The sequence below is a fragment of the Mus caroli genome, unplaced genomic scaffold (assembly GCF_978045245.1).
Source record: "Mus caroli unplaced genomic scaffold, Mus_caroli_1 scaffold_13, whole genome shotgun sequence".
Taxonomy (NCBI): domain Eukaryota; kingdom Metazoa; phylum Chordata; class Mammalia; order Rodentia; family Muridae; genus Mus; species Mus caroli.
Genome location: NW_028227268.1, coordinates 67,473,132 through 67,494,807, shown reverse-complemented (window position 1 = coordinate 67,494,807; position 21,676 = coordinate 67,473,132). Strand labels below are relative to the sequence as shown.

General features: G+C 45.1%; 1 protein-coding gene across 1 annotated transcript in view; it reads right to left on the bottom strand.

The window, feature by feature from the left end:
* Glra1 (glycine receptor alpha 1) overlaps positions 1 to 17,984 on the bottom strand; it is a 95,668-nt gene extending 77,684 nt beyond the window's left edge. The window contains exon 1 of the mRNA XM_021176382.3: positions 17,437 to 17,984. Within this exon, the coding sequence (XP_021032041.1) occupies positions 17,437 to 17,492 (56 nt within the window). The 5' untranslated portion in view covers positions 17,493 to 17,984. The remainder of the gene's footprint in view (positions 1 to 17,436) is intronic.
* Positions 17,985 to 21,676: the final 3,692 nt, after the last annotated feature.

Sequence of the window (21,676 nt, the reverse complement as noted above, 5' to 3'; positions counted from 1 at the left end):
CTCCGAGATCCGTTTCTCTCAGCATCTTCAGTGCTGGGATTACAAGTGGGTGCCATCAAAGTGGGTGCCATCATAGCAGGAGTTTTATGTGGGTTGTCTGGATCCTACCCTAAGCCCTTGTGCTTATACAACAGGCACACTACTGACTGAGCGATCTCCCCAGCCCCAAGAGCGTTCTGCTTCTGTAGTTTTGTAGGCTTGTTCCAAGCAACCAGGCAAAGCGAGTGGGACTCTCTTACTGTGGCTGCTGCGTGCACCCGAGGATGGGATAGTCTCACCATCAGAGCTTTCCTGTAATGGAAGAGGCTGCCTGCGGCTGGGTGAGTTTCTGGCCAGTGTTCAAGTAGGAGCTGGAATTTTACTTGGCCCTGCCTGTGATTTACAGAGGACAGCCAGAGATGGAGGGTGCAGGGACCAGGCCTCTACTACACACTTGTGTATTTTTCTAATGCATTGGTTGAATATTACTCTTTGAGGGGCTTAGTGCTTAAGAGTGCTTACTGCTCTGCCAGAGAACCTAAGTTCAATTTTCAGCACCCACACAGTGTCTTCTTTGTTTTCTTTTCCAAGACACGGTTTCTCTGTGTAACCCTGGCTATCCTGGAACTCACTCTGTAGACCAGGCTGGTCTTAAACTCAGAGATCTGCCTGCCTCTGCCTCCTAAGTGCTGGGACTAAAAGCATGTGCCACCACTGCTCAGCCCCCACATGGTGTTTTACCAACCTGTAATTCCAGTCCCAGAATATCACACACCTCTGACCGCCCCAGCAACTAGCACTCATGAGCTCATACTCTCTCCCCTAAATGTCCACGATTAAGAATGAAGAAAATCTTTTAAAAATATAAATGAACAAATAGTTTTTGAGGCTGAGTCACAGATAGCCCATCAGATACACTATGTAGCTGGGGATGACCTTGAACTCCTGTTCTTGTAGTCCCTATTTTCCCAGTGTAGGGAGTACAGGTGAGTACTTGGTCTATGTGGTGCTGGGGACCCAACCCAGGGTCCTCTGCATTCTGGATAAGTACTCTACCAACTGAGCTACATCTTCAGCCTTCTTTTGTGTGTGTGTTTTTTACAGTGATTTTTTTTTTTTTAAAGAAAATAAAATTTTATTTGATGCATAGGAGTGGTTTGCTTGCCTGGATGTCTGTGCACCATGTGCATGCCTGATGCCCAGGTAAGCCAGAAGAGGGCGCTAGATCCCTTGGAACTGGAGTAACAGAGAACTGCTATGAGGGTGAAGGAAACTGAACTTGAGTTCCAAATCTTGTGGTGCTAGAGCAAAAAGGAAACCCGGAGTTTGTTGTGGCAGACTTGGGGTTCAGAGGAAGCCTGTCCCAAATTACCTCCTTCCTTTCTCACTAGACAAGTCTGTGATTTGGGCAGAGCCCCTCACTTTTCCTCCTTGGGGTCTTTCTTTCATTCTACCTCATCGAATAGTCAAAACAGCATATTCAGATGGGGGGGGGTGACTTTCTCATATAAAACTTTGAACTTGAATAAGATCTCAGCTTTAGGCTCTTCATCCAAAAAATGGGGTGGTAGTGGGTCCTCCCTCATGGGGTTGCTATTAAATCAAATAGTTGTATACCTGTGTGTATACCTGTGGAGTAATTATCTTCTTAGGGTTCTAGGAACTGAACCTAGGGCTTTGCACTTGCTGAATCGACGCTCAACCATGGGGATACACCCATGTCTCATTACATGGGACATTCAAAAACTTCCCGACATATGGCAGGCTGTATGCCGCACATGTTCCTTGCTAATGCTACTAATCATAGAAGTCTTCCTTAGGGGAATTCTTGTCCATAAGGCAAAGCTGTCATTCTAAAGTAAAATTCTTGATGATGTAAACAAGGTTGTCCTGTGCCTTTGCTATTCATCGGCACAGCACCAGCAGAAATCTTGTTAGATGCCGGGGAAAGTTGTCATGGGAATGAGGCATGGAGTCCTTGGCTCTAGTCTGGTTTGGACACTAATCTGGAGAAGGGCCTTTTCCTGTGGCCTCAGTCCTCCCTCGGAATGGGAAGCACTAGGTAGGAGAAGTCTTCCCATCTTTAGCTTACTTCTTGTTCCACCTCCCATTGCCCCTCACTTTGAAGGTTAAATGAAACAGCCTTTCATATTAGGTAAGACTCCAGGTACCTCGTTAAGAATGTGTCTTGGCCAGCACTTTGTTATCAGATACCAAGCAAGCCTGGTGTTGAGGAGATGACTCATTTGGTAATGTGCTTGTCACACAAACGTGAGGACCTGAGCTGGAGTCCAGAACCTACAGATATCATGTGCTTTCATTACATTCTAGCATGTGATTGCCATTATAACCTGGGGGAAACAGAGACAGGAGGATCCCTGGGGCTCTCTAGCAGGCCAGCCTAACCTAATTGGTGAGTCCAAGGCTGATGAGAAAGCCTATTCCAGAGGCTCATAGACTATGATGAACTACAACTAGGGTTGTCCTCTGGACTCCATATGTATGCACAGACATGTGTACACCCAAACCCCAGCTCATATGTGCATACATACACCAACACACAAAATAAATAAATTAAAAACCCAAGTCTATGGCTTAACATCTTCCAATGACTTTGTATTTCCAGCATCATGACTTTAACGAGGAAAGCAGTTTTTAGTTGCTTGGAAAATCTCTGCAAACACACCAAAGGGTCTCAGCCTTCAGGCTCATTTACTCCAGGGTGAAATGCAGTCAGCGCAAACTGTCACTGTTTTGGATCTGCCTTTTCCATATCTGACTCACGCCTGCACCACACCCTCCCCCCCAAGCTTGTACTCTCTGACATTCTCTTCCTTCAAAAATATTTTATTTTAGTTGGATGTGGTGGCGCAGGCTTTTAACCCCACTCAGCACTCAGGAGGCAGAGTCAGGCACATCTCTGTGAGTTCAAGGCCAGCCTGATCTACAAAGCAAGCTCCAGGACAGCCAGGCCTATACACAGAGAAATCCTGACTTGAAAAAAATTTCACATTTAATAAACAGTTTGAATTACAGTGAAACACCCAAGCATTGTAGAACTATTTAACCCCAGGAATAAGAGTCTCCCACAGTCTCATTCTCAAGAGATGGTGATAATAAACAAATTTGGTTCTATATCTCCATACTTTACCCCCTCACATGAGCACACTTAGCCATACCAAAAAGTGAAAAGTGGGTTTTTTTTCCCAATTATACTTCTATGATGCTTGAGTTTTCCCAACCCATTCAATCTCATCATTTACCTTGGATATTAGACAGATTTTTATTACATTTATGTAAGTATGTATGCATGTATTATGTCTGTATGTGTGTCTGTATGTGTGTGATCATGTATGGAGGTCAGAGGATAACTTGTGGGGTCAGTTTTCTCTTTCTACCATGTGGGTTTTGGGGATCAAACTCAGGTCAGGCTTGGTAAAAAGGATCTTTACCCATAAAGCCATCTCATTTGCCCCTATCTTAGACATTTTGACTTTCTGGGATCACCTTGAGCTTCTTTTTGGTCATGTGACATTGGCCTCCTGTCTGTCTTTTAGTCTCCTCATCTGTAGGGAAATATAGCTTTCTCCTATCTTTCCATCTCTACGTCTCCCCGTATTATGGGTTCAGAGATAAGGGGAGAGTGGGTGAAAGAGTAGGCACCTTGGGGCAAATCTTTGTGAGCTCTGGCCCAGTCTCCTGTTTCACTGGTTTTGTAATGCTAACAGACTCAGATATTATTATATGTGTGTTATATATTTGTTCTTGTGTGTGCCGGTATATGTGTGTGTGCAGGTATCTGTGTATGTGTACAGGTATGTGTGTGTGTGTGTATACAGGTGTGTACGTACGTAGTTGTGTGTGCAGGTGTGTGTGTTCATTTCCACATTAGTTTTTGAGACAGGGTCTTTCACTAAATTCAGAGGTCACCAAATTGGTCTGATTGGCTGGTCCAAACGCTCTGGGTATCCTCTTGTCTGCCTCTTCAGGATCTACACTGTACCCAGCTTTCTGTGCCTATTCTGGGAGTCAAAATCAGGTCCTCATGTCTGTGCAGCAAACACATCACTGACTGAGCCACAGACTCATTTCCTCAGTTGTTCATTTAGCTTGGTATTTAAGTTCCTCTAGAAGGAAGTGTTCTGAGGCCAGAACTCTACTGTTTGTCCATGTGTCTCTCCTTATAACTTAGGACAATAGCCTGCTTCTAGTGGGGAATTTTTTTTTTTCAGAGTGAAGAAGTGACCCACTTTCAGCTGAATAGAAGGCCACTGGGAGGGGACAGGCAGTTGTGAGCAGGCTGAAGCTGGGTGACGGAGCCTAGAACTGTCTACTCTTGTCCTTGGGCTCAGAGAAATTCTTTCTCTTCTATTAACCTCTCTTTCTTTGCGTTCATTGCTCCCTGTGAATTAGTCATTTCCCATTGCTCAGTTTAACTATCCTGAGCTTCATGAAACTGTCTCCATCTTTCTACTGTCTCCCCGCCTCCAGCCAGTTGGACTCCTCTATGCTCTGCCCACCCTTGGCACCCAGCCCTCTTTAAATGGCCATTGTGCTGGCCCTCTTGCTTTGCACGATATCCAGGTACCATAGGCAGTACCCATACTCTGCTGGCTAACTGTCGTTCAACATAAATGGTGATCTGTCAGATAGCGATTATTAGTTTCATGCCACAGAGGAGGACAATGGTGCCTTTGGAATCCTTCAAACAATCTTGCTCCACATTTAACGCATGGCATTACCAGGATCTCCTGCTACCAGCTGAAATGAAGCCTTATGCCAGAGCAGCTGGAAGGGCTATTATCTTAATGTAGTCTCAGCTCATCTTAGATGTGGAAAACCCAAGACTCAGTTACAGAAGAGGGCTCAGGAGATGGCTCAGTAGGTAGAGTGCTTGCCTCATGAGCATCAAGACCTGAGCTTCATTCCCAGAATCTACGTTAAGAAAAAGCCAGGTGTGGTGGCCTGTGCTTATATAATCCTAGCACTGAGGAGATGGAGACAGGAGGGTCCCTGTGACTCATTGGCTAGCCAGTGAGTCACAGGGTGAACTACTTGGTGAGTTCCTAGCCAGGGAGAGATCCTATCTCAAAAGAAGAAGATGGTTGCTATCTGTATCTCCAACATGCATGCACAGTAGAGCTTGCTAGTGGAGGAAGACCTGGCTAGCTCTGACCTCCAGGTGATCCAACATGAGAGGGTGTGGGACATCTCATCTTTTACTTAGCTTCAGTCCTATCTTCCAGGAGGTGTAGCTTTTTAGATGTTGACGTTAATAACAAACTCTTCAAGCCCCTCTTTCCAGACAACATTATGCCCCTTTTCATGTGGAGACATTTTCTTTTCTAGTAGCTGTTTTAGGTCGCAGAGAGGAAGCTACTTCCAATGAAGTCCATGCCTTCTTTACAAATGAAACCATTTCTGATGACATCACATTCCTTCAGGAGAGTATGGCCTTAGAGAATACTACCTTAGAAAGCTTGTTTTGTTCTTTGGAAGTGGTTTTTCTGCAAGTCTGAGGACACGATGGGAAGCAACGTTATCTTATCTACAATGACTCAGATATTTGGGGAGGCCCAGAGCTCAGACAAGCCCTGGAAGGCTGTGAGACAAAGCCTGAAGGACTTCCTACAGCTGTGTCAGGGCCAGGATGGAGCCACCACTTTTAACTCATCCTCTCTCCATGACTCATTTGTTGGAGCAGAAAGGGGTCATGGTGAGATACAGCAGAACTTTAGGGTTGGTTGGGTGGAATCCTCCAGGACCTGGACTTCTGTCACCCAATGACAGGAGGCAGTGAATAGACATATAGGGGAAGAGTAGCAAACGTGTGTATGATGTACCCGAAGCCACAGGGATGGCACAGCTCATGAGGGACAAGAAGGGCCAGTTGAAACTCTGGGAGGCATCAAGGAAGACAGCTTGGTTCTCGAGGGGTTTTTATTCCAGTGATGAAGCTAGAAAGGCTTGATATGCCTGGAAGCCACATTGCCGAAACCAAGGGCGAGGGGTGATGCTTACATTTTCAAGGACTTAAAACATATTTTTATCTTTTGACTTTCATTATTTTTGATTAAGTGTATGTGTCACTGTGTGTTGTGTTAGGGTGCCTACAGAGGACAAAGTGTCAGATTCCCTTGGAACTGGAGTTATAGTTATATAGGGTTTCCTTAGGAAACACTTGATGAGGGTGTTAGGACTTGAACTCAGGTCCTTTGGAAGAGTGGTGTGTGCCCTTCTTTGTGTTTTTTGTTTGCTTTGTTTTGTTTTTCAAGACAGGGTTTCTCTGTGTAGTCCTGGCTAACCTGGACAACTCACTATATACCAGGCTGGCCTTGAACTCAATGAGATCCACCCACCTTTGCCTTCTTCTAGTGCAGGGATTAAAGGCATGTGACACCAGTTCCAGGCTTGAGTGTGCTCTTCTTAATGGCTAAGCCATTTCTCCAGCCAGGTTTTCAGGGATGTTTGAAAGGTGATTTCAGGCTCAGTTGGTGGTAGGGATGGTATCTACTCAGAGAATGCCCATGAAGGAAGGGAAGCTAGAGTTGGATCTTGAGGTATGGGTAGGATTTCAGGTGTGGAGAGAGAGTTACTGCACGTTGAGGGTTTATATTCTTCTACATAAAAGAATGATAAGTGTTTAAAATGGACTTCAGTCACTATTCCTAGCTATAAGATCGTTTTTTGAAATAGACTCATGTATCTCAGTCTGGCCTGGAACTTATCATGTAGCCCAGGATGACTTTGAACTCTTGGCCTTTGTGCCTCCAATTCCTGAGTGCTGGGATGACAAGCTTGACATGAGGTAGACCAACTGAGCTACATCCACAGCCCTTCAAAGACAGGAAGCTTGAGATACAGAAAGGCTGAGAAGCAGCCGAGATCCCTCGACAAGGAAAGCAGGATCCGAGCAGCATCCCAACTTGGAGCTGTTTCGAGTGCCTCTGAAGGTGGTGCCCTTTCCAGTTTTATGGAGGGATCAGGTGTTACCTTGGGTCCAGAGCAGGGATTCATGGACAACTTTGGCTTGGGTTGTTGGTTTGCGTGATGTAAAGGACATAGGGACAGAGGTGGGAGCTCCATGGCACACGCTGGAAGGTAAGTGTCAGATAAAGACCTGGTGAGCTCAAGGGAAAGTCAGTACAGCTACTGGAACCATGATGGTCTTGCATGCTACAGACTGAAGGTTTAAGACTAACTCCATTACTGTATGATGCAAACTGTATCACCATAGCAGAAAAAGGGTTTCTGAAGGCAGATCCCTTGTAATCTAGTTGAGGACTATCTGGTCCAGATTGGGTGGCCCTAGGAAGACTCTTGAAGCTCATCTGCACATTTGGATGAGTAACAGGTTTGGATTAACAGCATAGCTCTGAGGAACCCACAGGTTTACCCATATTCGGCACTGAGAATAAAGCCAGGCACAAATGTACTAACATTGTGGTGACTGTTGTGGTATAAAAACAATCTGAAAGGAGGGATATCCAACTGTTCCATGATTCATCCTAGGGAATAAGATTCCTGTGTAGTTTGGTCCTCAACATTCTTTCTTAGGTTGCTTAATGCAAACAAATTATAATGTTTACAACAGGAAAAGATAAAGGAACACAGCAGCAGGTCTGCTTCAAAAGTTGATTGGCAGAGACTTGGTGTGTATTGATTATTTTCCTTCCACGTCTGGCCTGCTAGAGGCACATGGGGGATGTCTCTGTGTCGCTCGGAGAAATGTTAAGAACAGGTGGTAGAGCAAGAGTGGCTCAGGAGGGCTACCTTCATCCTTGCGCACCCCCTGTGTATTGTTACAGCCACCTATGGCACCTGGTCACCCAGTCTCCTGGTCTAGAGAGGTTTTGAAGAGACTGTTGGCTCTGTTTTCTGGCAGCCAAATGTGGAGGCATAGGGTGAGGTGGACAGCCCCTGAGGCAGGGTTTCCTCTTCAAACTCTCACCCATAAAGAAGTTAAAGGTACACTAAGGATACTTGATCCTCCATGATGGAGTTATACAGTGTGGCTGCACAGGTTGTTGGTCTTCAAACAGGGGACCAATAGTTTCTTACTATTCTTTTCTAGGCTAGAGTGCTTTGCTGTCCTGCTTGGGCTCTCGATCAAGAACCTGCTCCCATCATCTAGATAGCTCTTCCACGCAGATGACTTGGGGACAGAGAGGAAAAAGTGCAGTGGGAGAAAGAACCCATACTCTCAGAAAAACTGTAGTCTTAGCCTTGCTGGTGGGGCTGGAGGGTAGCCAGTGTCCCTCCTGTGGAAGGGATGAAGGTTGGAAACTCACTTTCGTGTGTAGGGCAAGGACACTATTACTATTTATACACGCCGACAAGGGATTGGCTCTTGGTTCTTTTGAGAGACAGAACGTGTCTCATCCATCTTCCTCATCTGCTTCAATGTCTCCTGACTCCACCCTGGTGAGTGTGGGATCAAAGGTAGTGTCCCTCCCTTCCCTGTCTCTCCTCCCCTTTCCTTCCCTCCTCCCCCTCTCCTTTCCTTCCCTCCCCTTCCCTTATTCTTTCCCCTCCCTTCCCCCTCTCTTCTCTACTCCTGTTGTCTCTCTTCCTTTCCTCCTTCTCTCCATCCTCTCTCCTTCCCTCACTTACCTCCCCTTTCTTTTCCCTACCTTCTTCTTTCTTTCTCTTTCTTTCTTTCTTTCTTTCTTTCTTTCTTTCTTTCTTTCTTTCTTTCTTTCTTTCTTTCTTTCTTTCTTTCTCTCTCTCTCTCTCTCTCTCTCCTTCCTTCCTTCCTTCCTTCCTTCCTTCCTTCCTTCCTTTCTTTCTTTCTTTCTTTCTTTCTTTCTTTCTTTCTTTCTTTCTTTCTTTCTTTCTTTCTTTCCTTCTTTCTCTTTTTGTTTGTTTCTTTCTCTCTGAAATAAGGTACCATGTAAACCCGCCTGGCTTCCAGCTTTCTCTGTAGCTAAGGATGACTTGAACTCCTGGTTCTCCTGATTCTACTTCCCAAGTACTTGGAGTTACAGGTGTATATCATTACCATGCTTTATTGGGTGCAAGAGATAAAGCCCAGGGTGTTATGTGTGAGGCAAGTACTCTACCAAATGAGTCACATCACCAGCCCTCCGAGTGCATTCTAGAATACTAGCTGTCACTTAGGAGAGCTACATAATCATTTTTACGCCTCAGTTTTGTCACCTCTAAAATGGGGGGTTGTGTTAAATAGTACCTGCATCTTAGGATTCCTGAGAGAATTGTGAGACAAGGTGCAGTGGGGCTGGAGGGTAATCAGTGTCCCTTCTGTGGAAGGGATGAAGGTTGGAAACATAATGTCAGTACCATACCCAGCCTTCAATAAGGACTCATACATACTAGTTGTTATTGTTAACTTGCTGTTGCTATTCAGACTGAGATGGGACATCATGAAAAAGGACAGAGAGAAGGCTGAGGAAGGATTTTCACATGGCAGTGTCAACCATGTGAGTAAAATGTGTGTTTTACTCACATGTGAGTAAATGTGAGGAGTCTCCCTTTTCTCAATTTCTTTTTTTCCCCAGGAAAATGCCATGTGTGTTTGCAAAGACACATAATTTAGGACTGGCTTTGGTGGAAAAAACCCCAGTAAATGCATAGCAATATGGAGGAACCCCCAGTGCTGAGATTACAGGCACAGGTCATAGCACCTGGCTTTACCCTGTGATAATCAGGCAGGTTTCTTGAATCACCCAAAGGCTAAACATGTTTTCCCTCTAAGCCTCAGTTCTCTCAGCTCTGCTGTGGGGTAGGTACCACTGACCTGGAATTGTTTTACTTTTTAATGGGATTGGGAGATTGGGCAGCTTATGCTTCAAACTGAGGTGCTACTGAAAGAGCAAGGTGGCTTGCCGCAGTCCTCTGGAGCTAGGGAGGGTTTTGCTGCAAGGAACACATAGCAACAAACACACACAGAACAAAGCAGTCACTCTCATGGGTATGAGATAGCAACAGACTCCCTGCAAAGGTGGGTAAATTAAAGGGATGTAGAAGAAAGGGCATGATCCTGGAGTCAGAGCAATGGTGGGATGGGGCAGAGCTTTCCACACCTCTGGGAGTCCCAAACAAGCCTCTAATGAATGCTGGATCAGGTGCCTAGGAAGATGGGTGAGTGTCCTGATTCCCCCAAGTCCCTTCTGACATCAGATTCACTCCTCCCTCAGTCCACAGATGCTCATTGCAGTATCCTAAGTCCTCTGGGGTCGGGATGCCATTCTCATCCATTGGCTGCCTCTCTCTCTCTCTCTCTCTCTCTCTCTCTCTCTCTCTCTCTCTCTCTCTCTCTCCATGCTCTTACTGCATGGCTGTGGAGTGTGACTGAGAGCTGCAGGTGCACAAAGACACAGGAACTGCATGGCCATCTCAGGGTAGGGCTGGATGCCCTGGAGAGGAGCTCTGCCTTGAGTTGTGCTTATGTTTAAGAGAAGGAGACAGAACAGCAAGAAATGAAGGGAGACTATGTAGTATCATCAGGGCATAAAGGGTATCATCAGGGCATAAAGGTTTTGCACACAACACACGGGGAATAAACTTAGGGAAGGATGTGTGACTGATGGGTTAGGAAGTCCTGCCCCCCTGCAAGCAAGTTGTTTATCTTTTCTTTTGTATCTGCAACGTGAAAGAGTTTCTTCCCGTGTGGCCTCAGTCAGGATGACTCAGGGCCTCGCTACCCTTACCTTCTCTCTGTGTTAGCCACTGGGTCATAAGAGGGCTGGCAGAAAGACTGACTCTCAGGCCCCCCCCCCCCCCAATGACATCTCCAGCCAGGCTCTTGGCACCTGATGTGCACCAGAAGTTTGAAAAGCTTCAACTTAAAGGGTTCTGTGAACAATTCAGTCTCTGGTTCAGTCATTGGAGATTCTGACTCCGTAGTCTGGTGGGGAATCTGTATTTTACTTTTAAAATGTTGCTACTTTGTGACACTAGGGACTCAATTCAACATTTTATCCACTGAGCCACTTCCCACCCCCAAATATTTAAATTTTAAAACTACCTTTATGTTTGATTGACATGTGCAAAGCTATCCATATAGGTACACAACCTGAAGTGTTTGGAGATCTGAGTGCACTTGTGACATTATCAATACCCCAAGTCTCTCCATCACTGCCAGCATTAGCTATTGTCTCTTCACGCATTATTTTTTTAGTAACAAGAATTCTTTATGTAAGCTCAAACCTCTCAATTTCTTGGGATTTGTCTTTTTTAACAAACCTTTCTCAACTAGTCTTGAGAGGTCAGTTTTGAGATCCGCTCAGAGTTCATGCTGTTTCAGACTCCTTAACGTGGAGGGACAGTGTGACCCTCTGCAATGAATGTGTGGGAGCTCTGCGGATGCAGCTCACGAGGATGGGTTTCCTTCACACCCGAGGCAAGAAGGAGAGAGAACCACTGCCCACTTCACGGCTGGGATTCACAGTTGTCAACAGCACCCGTTAAGTCGGTAAACTCATTTAGGAACAGATCCTACAGAACAGGCCGGATTCAAAGGCTAAGAGTGGTAATCTAATTGTGCTGAATTAGCTTCAGACAATATCAACTTCAGAAAACCACAAAGGGATCTTTAGACACCATTTCAAAAGCTTTGGTGCCGCAGGCACCCCTCTTAAGTACTCACATTCCAGAGCCTGGACTGTGTGGCTAAGCCCCCCTCCTACCCACCAGCCCCAGCCATGGTTCCCTTCTAACTGTTTTCTCAAAGAAGTTGCCAGCACCCTGTGGTGTCTTTGGTTGTGTGTTAGGCTTAACAGGGAAAGGGTTTGTGGGGGACAGCTGGAGTTCAGGGCAGAGAGGCTGTAAGTGCCAGGAACAATAATGGTGCCTGTGGCTTTATTTGTGGATTGGTAAATTTTCTGCTATGTTCTTCTGGTGCATTCTGAAGCCTGTTTTCTTCCTTAAATGCAGGTTTTTTTTAATATAACCTAAGGTGGCTTCCTTTTAATAATCCTTTGCTACATTGTGCGTGTAGGTTCATTGCTCAATTTAGTTATTATCTGATCTATTTTGAAGAATGAGAAAAATACCAAGTATGTGCTCTTGGCCTGATTTAGAGCCCCAAAATCTCAGGAGGCAAGTTAGGAGTCAGGACAAGAGGAGGCCTAAGCATTGTCAGGGTTGTCTCTGACCTGCATTTTATTTATTCTTTTGCAAGAAATCACTCACAAATTTATAATCTATAGAAGTGTGAATTTCTATATCCCCCTGGCAGGTAGACTCCAGTCCCCTTTCCCTGCCTCCATAACTATTGTGGTAGCTCCTGCATCATTCAGCAGAGATTCCAGAAAGTTCTTAATTACCTCAAGCCAGAATTTCTGTGTGCATTAAAAAAAAATCTATGCTCTTGCAGCTGCATTGGCTAAATCAAATCTAATGTTTCCCAATATGGAGGCCATGGGTACATCAGAGATACATGCAATCTTAGGGAAGACTTGGAGCCTATATAAAATGTTTCAGAGACTATAGCCAGTTTTGAATTTACCTCTGCCCAAACCGTATGGGCTGACTAGGAAACACCAGGGGTCCTTAGTAGTGTGTCATCTTAGATCAACTCAGTGAGAGGCATTGCTTGTGCTGTGATAGTCAGTTTCTGACAGCTGTGTATTCCCTTGGCTATGACAATGGGCAAATAAGTCAAGGATGAGTTCAGTAAACAACTAAAAATTAGGCTTTACGTGGTCGGGGGGGGGCGGATAAATGTTAAACAGTCACTGAAAGAAAGAAGAGAATCTGACTTTCTCAAATCATTTTTCAGATACGGCAGTGGTGGGACATCCTATCACTCTCAACATTTCTTGGCCTAGGAAGGTATGACATTTATAGTCTTTGTCATTCACCACGTCTACCTTAGGGGAATGGTTCATAGAGGAAAGTAGCTGGCTGAGGTCCTCAGTTCTTTCTGAGTTTTGAGACTGGGAGTAGCTGGCAACAGCCATTATTATTATTATTATTATTATTATTATTATTATTATTATTATTTTGGTGATAGCTGGGATATGCTGCAATGACTTTAACCCTAACTGTATTATTATGGGGAAAGATTGGAAGAAGGTCATTGCAAACAGGAACATCTAAAAGTTTCTGAGGGTGTAATTGGTGGCATCCTTTCATTTTACAGGTGAGCAAAGTGAGACTCAGTAGGGTCACAGAGTCTTCTCAAGGTCACGCGGAAACAGTTACATTCCTGATCCCAAATCTGCTGTGGCTGAGGCTGCACTATCTAAAGCATACTTAAAACCCTACAGAAGAACCTTCAAGCCCAGCTTACAGGAGACAGTACCATCCATCTTAGAAATCATATTGGCTTCTGCCAGCTGATGAAGGAAATAACGTTAATGGTACCACATCAGTGTGGTGCTGTCACAGACTCCGTACACAGAGCACTTGGAGGCAAGCACTGTAGACCATCTGCGGTAGGAGAAAAGGTCCCTCTCTGCAGGGATGGTATGTGTCCCTGCAGAGTAGCTGGTTTTTGAATGGGACACACAATCACATGATTAGTTAATACCTGGTGAAGGGTTGAAGGCAGGGTAGCCACTGGGGCCAGTTCATTCAGAACCTTTGTGAAAATGGAGTCCCGTCTTTGATAATGGGTTACTCAAAGGCTGAAGGGAACTTACAAGGGTTAGGTTTAGCCATCTGAGTTGAAAATAGAGCCTTCTTACGACTGTGTCGCAGGATGAGAGCAGAGTTGACTCTGGAAGTCAGAACCCATGGACCGTAGCTGTTCCACTCTCTCCCTTGCCCCATTTAGCTGCAGTCTTTCATAAGACCATTCCTAAGATAAATTTCCCACATGTCCCTGGTCGGTCCGTCCCAATTTCTCAAATTTGCCGATGTTATGTGCAGACTTATAATTCCATGTATTGGCCTTGTTCAAACTGCCGGTTGGGAATGAACATATGACATTTCTTTCCCATCTTCCCTAAGCTCCAGAGGGCAGGTGGACTGATTGACAGTTTGGCTGTCCCTGATGCAGACTTGCCTTAAAGGCTTATTATCTTAGGAAAAAGTCCTTGGGCCATTTCAGAAACTTCTAGATGCGTTCTGCCGTCCCCAAAATACAGTGGGAAGGATCGGGGAGAACATAGATGTTACCAGGGAGAAAGATCAAGGTGGTTGTCTGCCCTTCTTGATAAGCTTGGGAACCTTTCCAAGAGGGCATATCTCAGGAAAATAGTCATCTATCTTTCCATAGTGATAGAGACATTAAACAATGTATTTACCATGCTTTTTCTCATCCTAGAATTGACGTCCTTATTTTGAGGTTTTGATCAGTTTTCTTAGCAAGTGACTGACACACAGGGTCTCAGTACAAGGCATCATCTATCGGGATGGGAAATGGAAGTGGTACTTAAGGAAAATGTGGTGATCTTCTGGGAGAATCACCCATGATTTGGTTCACGCCTTCCTGTATTTACCCCTTGCTGAAGCTCAAACTAGATCCTTTTCTATTTCAGTGGGACATGCTGGGTATTCTGCCAGGGGTTGTTACCTCAAGCAATCTCGACTTTTTCATTATTATGATTAGTGCATCAGGGCAGCTGATTAAAAATGTATTTATTTCTATTGTCATTCAAAACTTGGAAAAATCCTGTCCCTTCACACTGTACCCTGGGGTAGTTTGCAATGTCCGGAGACATTTTTGATTGTTGTGATCAGGGAGAAAAAATGCTACCGGCAGCAGACAGACTGCTACAACGCACAGGGCAGACGTCATGGCAAAGAATTACAAAGATCAAAATGCTGAAAGTGCAGGAGCTGAGAAACATTGTTTTAGATCATGTCTGTCTGAGTTATTGAGAAGGCAAGGGACTGTTGGGGTTATACTAGTCTCATCCTTGCTATAAGCCTCTGTCAGGGCTCCGGGAATCAAAGCCATGCTCCCTTTGGTTTAAAGGTGGGTTGGAAAGGGAATGTGTTTGAGTATTAAGTAATTAATCAAAAATTGAATATTAGTTTTAGCCCCTGTAGATATAAGGCCCTGACCTCTGAGTGACACGAGATTTATGTTATTGGATCACAGGGTGTTACATACTAAATTTAAAATGTTAGGCTATTTAACCTGAATGCAGGAACTTCAGCCAAATTGCTTCCATGTATTTGTGCGGACACGGCTAATGAACACTGCATTGATGCTGTTTCCTAGGACCCCAGCTGTCTTTCCAAGGCCTCCATTCACTTCCTGCATTGGTAGCACGTGAGGCTCCCCCACCACTCACTTCAGCTGTTTTTGTTTGTTTTGCTGTTGATGTTGCTGCTTTGCTGGTTGCTCACAGATGCAATGCAGCACCTTAGGTAGCCCCCTGGTGGCCCCCACGTTTTTTTTTTTTTTTTTTTTTTTTTGAAATCTCAAACAGGTGAGCGACAAGCCTCACTTGATCTAAGAAGGGCCTGAGCCCTGGGAATATACACACTGGCTCACTCTAAGTCTAAGCCTGTCCCTTGGTGAGAAGGAGTAGTTATTTTCATGTAACCTGCAAGGAAGCTGCTGGCCTCTGTTTACCCTCAATGCTAAGGCTCTTTGTATGTCTCACCTAAAATGTAAAAGATGAAAGGATTAGAGACGCAAGTGCCATTTGAACAAGGACATCTTCCATGGTTAACTCCCTTGTGACCCTCTTGGCTTCATCTCTCCGGGAAACTGCAAAGGGTCTGAACGTTAACTCCTGAAGTGGAGTAGCCAGTTCTCTGGCTTCGATAGTGCTGCCGCCGTCGCCACAGCAGCAGCAGCAGCATGATCCAGATCTCTCTAGTTATGCCTCTCATTTCTTCATAAGCACAGCGAGTTCTCCATCATGCCCATTGCTGCTCATAGGTGCCTTCACCCATATAGGGGAAGGGAGACTCAGCTGGGCCACCATCAGTTCACTTGCAGAATTAAGACAGCGGAGCCTCACCCTTATCTGAGCGATTACAATGCAGACCTTTTAGACCGATTCTCCTTTTTTTGTGAAAGCTCATGTCTGGGAGAAGAAAATCAAGGATTGCATCAAGAAAAAAAGGAATGGGGGGTGCGTAGAGGACAAGACTCTTCTAGTCCTCCCACCTCATCCATCTCACGAAGTAGGTAAATCTCACAAGGCCTTGGGATGTTGGACTTAAAAAAATATTTGGCTATTTACAGTCTAAGCTGTGGTTGGGACAGTGAGATGCTAAAAATTATTTTAAGAGGGCATTAAAAGCTTTAGCAGTGGGTAACCCTGGGAAGATGAACCTTCATCATCTCTAGAGGGAAAAAAACGCAAAGAGAGGCTCAGTTTCAGAAACTGTCACTTGGGAGAGAAGGCCTCATTCACACCACCAACCAATGGATCAGTCAAACCAGCAACTCTTTGCAGTGCAATAAAATCACGCTTACATTCTGTTTTACAATCAGAGAAGATCTTATTTGGTGGTCGTTTAGCTTTTAGAACAAGTGGAGTGGGTTTTTTTTCCAAATGCCTATTAACTCACCACAGTGGTAAAACATGAGAAGCAGACGCGCTAGAATGAGGAAGATTAACGATCTCTGCAGAGCTGGGAAGAATATTTCTCAATTCATATAGATGGAATTTATCATCATCTCCTCTGAAGACGGCATGATTTGCCCACTTACGAAAGGCCTATCTGTTTCAATACTTCCTAAAGATGTAATTTTTCACTTTTCACTTGGACTAACACAAGAATGCCAAGCCTGTAAGCAGAGAATTAGGAGTCAGTGGGTGGGCGTGGGGAGCCTAGTTATGGCAGCAGGGATAGGCATCCATTCATAAAGAAGAACTGCCCTTTGGAGTAGCGGAGGGTCTGTTGTAACAGAGTTTGGAAAGAAGCGTGTATCAGGGAGGATGGAGTCAAAGTTATAAAAGGAAAATATTTTCTAGCATCTATTATTAAATAGGCCTGATCTGCACTTAAGTTAGGGCTTTGTAAGCTGCGGTCATAACTGCGTTATTTCCCAGCTCCAAACTACAGAAACCCCTGACCCCGAAGCAAAACAACAAAAAGAGAGACAGAATGCTGTTTTGTGCCCAGCCAGTCCAACTGCAACCTTCCGCGTCACCGCTAGTTGTCACTTCGCTCCCAGACGGGAGACCCGGGGTTTCCAGCACTGCGGTTTGAGAGAATGCGGTCCCAATTAAACTAAAAAACTCGTAAAGCTTCCCCTTAAGTCCTCAGTCGAGTGAAGGGTAACGAGCAGAGGGGCTAGGGGGCTAGGGCCCCAATTTTGCGGGGAGTGCAGTAAGCAGACAGACTGCAAAGAACAGGCAAACCTCTGCCGGAGCAGCCAGGAGCAGCCACTGTCTGGGACCTACACGCACCAGCCAGACACCCTGCGGGTGGGGGGTGGGGGAAGGAGAGGGATGGAAGGGCCTTCAGCACACAGCACCCCCTCCCCAATTGATGAAGCCGCGGCAGAGTCAGCCTCCCTACTCCTCCTGAACCCCTATTGCACCATAAGGATAGTGGTCAGTATAGAAAATCGCGTACCTGAAGAATACAATGGTCTCCCAAAGGTAGAATCGCAGAGTATTGAAGCTGTACATCTTCCAGATTCTTGAGCTGTAAAGTCCACGAGTTATGGGGGTGCAAAAATGTTTTCGATGGGCACTTACGAAGCCAGAGAACGCCACTAGGGATAATAATCCAGATGTTTAAGGGGGCAGGGACTAGAGGGACGAGGTGTCAGAGCCGGGGGAGAATTGCAGCCAGGCAGCTAAGGTACCGCGGACAGCGGCAGTCGTGCAGGTTCAGCACCACGGAGAGCGTCCGGCCCGGCTGCGGGCGGGAAGAGCGCGGCTGAAGCTCAACTCGCTGGAGGCTCCCTGCGGCGCTGGGAGGCACGTTTGGGGGTGGGTATATTTTCTTCTTTTCTTTCTTTCTTTACTCTTCTTCTTCTCCCTTTTTTTTTTTTTACCCTTGTTTTCCTGTCGAGATGGCCAGCTCCATGAAAGGAAGAAATCCGTGGGGATCAGAGCCCTGGCCTCAGACCCTTAGACCCGGCTGACATCTTCTTTCTGGCCCTGGGCTGGCCCGAGGGGTTTTAGGGGTTGGGGGGGGGGTGGAGCAGGTGACGGTGCTGGCTTCAGTTAGATGTCGGAGAGTGTGCCAGGCTGGCGCATCGCGACCGAGTCCCGGAATCTCGTTCCCCTGCCTCCGTTCCTGTCTGCTGCCGCCTTGCAGTCCGCGTTCTCTGGTCCCCGCCGAATAAGTTGGGATCGCTGCAGGAAAGGTGTCCCATTGCTTGGAGCTGCAGGAGCAAGAGAGCCCACCACAACTTTCAGGGGCTGCTGGGGTCCATGGCTTCCCAGCAGGGCTCAAGAACCCAAGCTTTCACAGGCATCTCCAATTTCTAAGCTCGCCCATCTTCTTCTGGCCAGACTCCCTCAGATCTTCAGACTTTCTTACTGCATTAATTTAACAAACTGGCGGCGTAGAGGATGGTGGGGGCGAGGACCGACAGGAGGGGGTGGAGAGGGGAAAATGGGGGGAAAAACTCCTTAGAAGCTTCAAACCCTCCCACTCGGGGTGTTCATTGGCCCGCAGCTGCGAAAACCATATCTTCTCTCCAGGTTCGGCCAATTGCACGTTAGGCTCTGGCTTGAGTTTAACCCTTGGAGTGCTGGCAGAGACCAGCCTCATGCACTTCCCAGGCCTCAGGGTCTTTTCAGGTCTTCTGTCGCTCCAGAGAGATCATGGGATTTATCTTTTAAGTCTTTCAAAATCCTTACCATGATTTTTTTTTTTAAATATAGCTGTATGTAAGTAAACACCATGAGCCTCAGTCCAGATGTGCTCAGGCAGACTCAGTTTATCATTTTTTCATTAATTTGTTTATTCATTTTACATCCCAATTGCAGCCCCCTCTTCCTCCTCTCCTCCAAGTCCCACTCTCACACCCCCTCCTCAGAGAAGGGAATGCCCCTTGTGGGTACCAGCCGGCCCTGACCTATCAAGTCACAGCAGGACTAAGAGCATCCTCTCCTACTGAGGCCAGACAAGGCAGCTCAGTTAGGGGAAGGCAGGGAATGGAGTCAGAGACAGTTCCTGCTGCTCCAATTGTTCAGGGATCCACATGGAACCAAGCTGCACATCTGCTACATGTGTTGAGGGCCTAGGACCAGCCCATGCATGCTCTTTGGTTGGTGGTTCAGTCTTTTGAGCTTCCACAGGCTCAGGTTAGTTGACTCTCTAGGTTTTCTTGTGGTGTCCTTGACTCCTCTGGCTCCCTCAAAATTTCCTTATAGTCTTCCACAGGACTCCCCAAGCTCTGTCTAATGTTTGACTGTGGAGAGCTGCTGCACCTGTTTCCATTTTAAAAGGGTCAATGGAACAAGGTCCCTCAATTTTGTTAAAGTATTGAAGGTATAATATTTGAGCCCAGAAGACTTAAAAAAAAAAGGTCTGGTGGATAGAGTAAGTCTCTTTCCAGGATTACTGTGGTTGGGAAATTCAGGATTTTTTTTTTTTTAAGTTTCTAGGGTTAAGGGGTAGCTGACCTGCCTGACTCTTTTGAAAGAGATAGAAGATACACTCTTCCATCTGAACAGAGGACATTTGATTCACATCACACAGGCTGGAAAAACTGAGCTCCAAATTAATGGAGGAACCAAGGAGTGCATGCGTGCATCTTGTTCCTACGGCACTCCTTCCCTAATTCTTCTTCACCTGCCTTTTTCTCTACCTTATCTGACTTTCAGAAATGTGATATACATTTCACAGTTGAGCCCATCTGGAGAGGTAGAGTTAATCAGATTTTCTCCCAGCTAGGGGACTTTAGTGGATTAATAGCCTCTGCAGGATTTTCTGGCCCGCTGGAACTCACTGGGGATTCTGGGGACTCTCTGTTCCAATGCTGCCCAGGGAAGACAGTCCTTCTATTTACCCAGCATATTCAGGAATTCCTTACTTGGGGCAATGGTTCTCTGTTCTCTGCAAGTTCAGGTCTTTTCCCAAGCAAAGCTTCCTTTCCCAGCTCAGGATGAGACTAGCAGAACTTCACTCTCTTGTACTGCAGAAGCAGGTGCCAGAAAGGACTCTTTCATGGCTTTTCTACACCAGGGAGCTCCCCCCACCCCCTCTCTCCCTCTCTCTCTGTCTCATTATGTTGTCTTGTCTGGCATAGAACTTAGTGTTGGAACTATATATGTAGACCAACCTGGCCCTAAACTCACAGAGATCTACCCGATTCTGTCCTCTGAATGCTGGGACCCAAACCATACACTACCATGCCTAGTTTAATGAGTGTGCATACTCCCATGTGTATAATTTGTTTTTGATTTGTCTCCTACATTTATTCTAAGTGAACTTGGAAGAGTTTATTTGTATTTATATATTTCTGTTTGCAATTGGTTTCTGTCCAACATATATTTATGTCATTCATATATGCGTGTTTATGTCACATATATGTATCAATAGGTGTCAATGTGTGTGGTGCCCCAGAGACATTAAAACAAGTAAGAAGTCAGCAACTGTATTCTTGCTTCATCTGGCTAGGAAACACTTGCATAGTTGGATATGAATACAATGTCTAGCATTTTCTGTTACTCTTTCCATGATGGAAGTATGTGTGTGTGTGTGTGTGTGTGTGTGTGTGTGTGTGTGTCTATGCGTGTGTTGCTGATGGTGAGTGTGAATATTTTCCACCTTGTGGGCTATGCAAGAGAAGAGAGTGACTATGGCACAAAAGAGAGACAGTTGTGTTCTGCTTGCTATGAGGCAACACTCTCATTCAGTCCACCCACGAATTGACTAAGTCCCAGGCATGGGATAAATGGTCTGTCTGAACTCCTGGGGTATTCAGCTGCTTCTGAGACAAGCGAGAAAAGCCAGGTAACTAAGGGGCTGCGTAGCTTATTACCTTTTCCCAAAGAACCAACTCTTTGGTTGATTTTATGTACTATTATTTTTTATACTCAATTTCATTAATTTCTTCCCAAACATCAACTGCTGTGATGAGATGGAAATAATAATTTCAGTGTAGCTGAGGAAACAATCGGCAGAGGTAACAGACAATCTATAGAACAGTAGAAAATCTTTACCATCTACACTCCAGACAAGAGGCTACTATCCAGAATTTACAAAGAATTGCAGAAAATAAATCCCAAGGAAATAAAACTACCAAACAACAGATAAATGAGTAATTGACTAGGCAGTCTTCAAAAAAAACCAAAAAAACAAAAACAAAACAAGACAAAAACCAACCCCCTTCCTCCCCAGCCCCCCCGCAAATAGTCAATAATGGTTTTTAAAGTATTGAGTAGCCCTAACTATCAGGGGAAGGGAAATTAAAACCAGTTGGTAGACTCACCCCAGTCAGAATGGCTATTATCAACAAACCTGACAAGAAATGTTGGGAAGTAGAGAAAAGAAACCTTATTCATGCTTGTGAATTCTGGGGGCTATTGTGGAATTATTTAATTAATACAGCTATTGTGGAAATTATTTTACAGATTTCTCAAAAATTAAAAATAGAACTATCACATGACTCACCTATTTCACTCTTGGACATATACCCAGATAATTTTATACTCTGTCATAAAGACATCTGTGCCCTGTGTTTATTGATTGTTTATTTACTATAGCAAAGAATTGGAATCAACCTAGCTACCAAACAACAAATGAATGGATAATGAAAATTATATATATAAATATATTTATATATTATATATTTATAACATATCAAATGTGTATATAAAATGTATATGTATAAAATGTATATTTTGAAAGT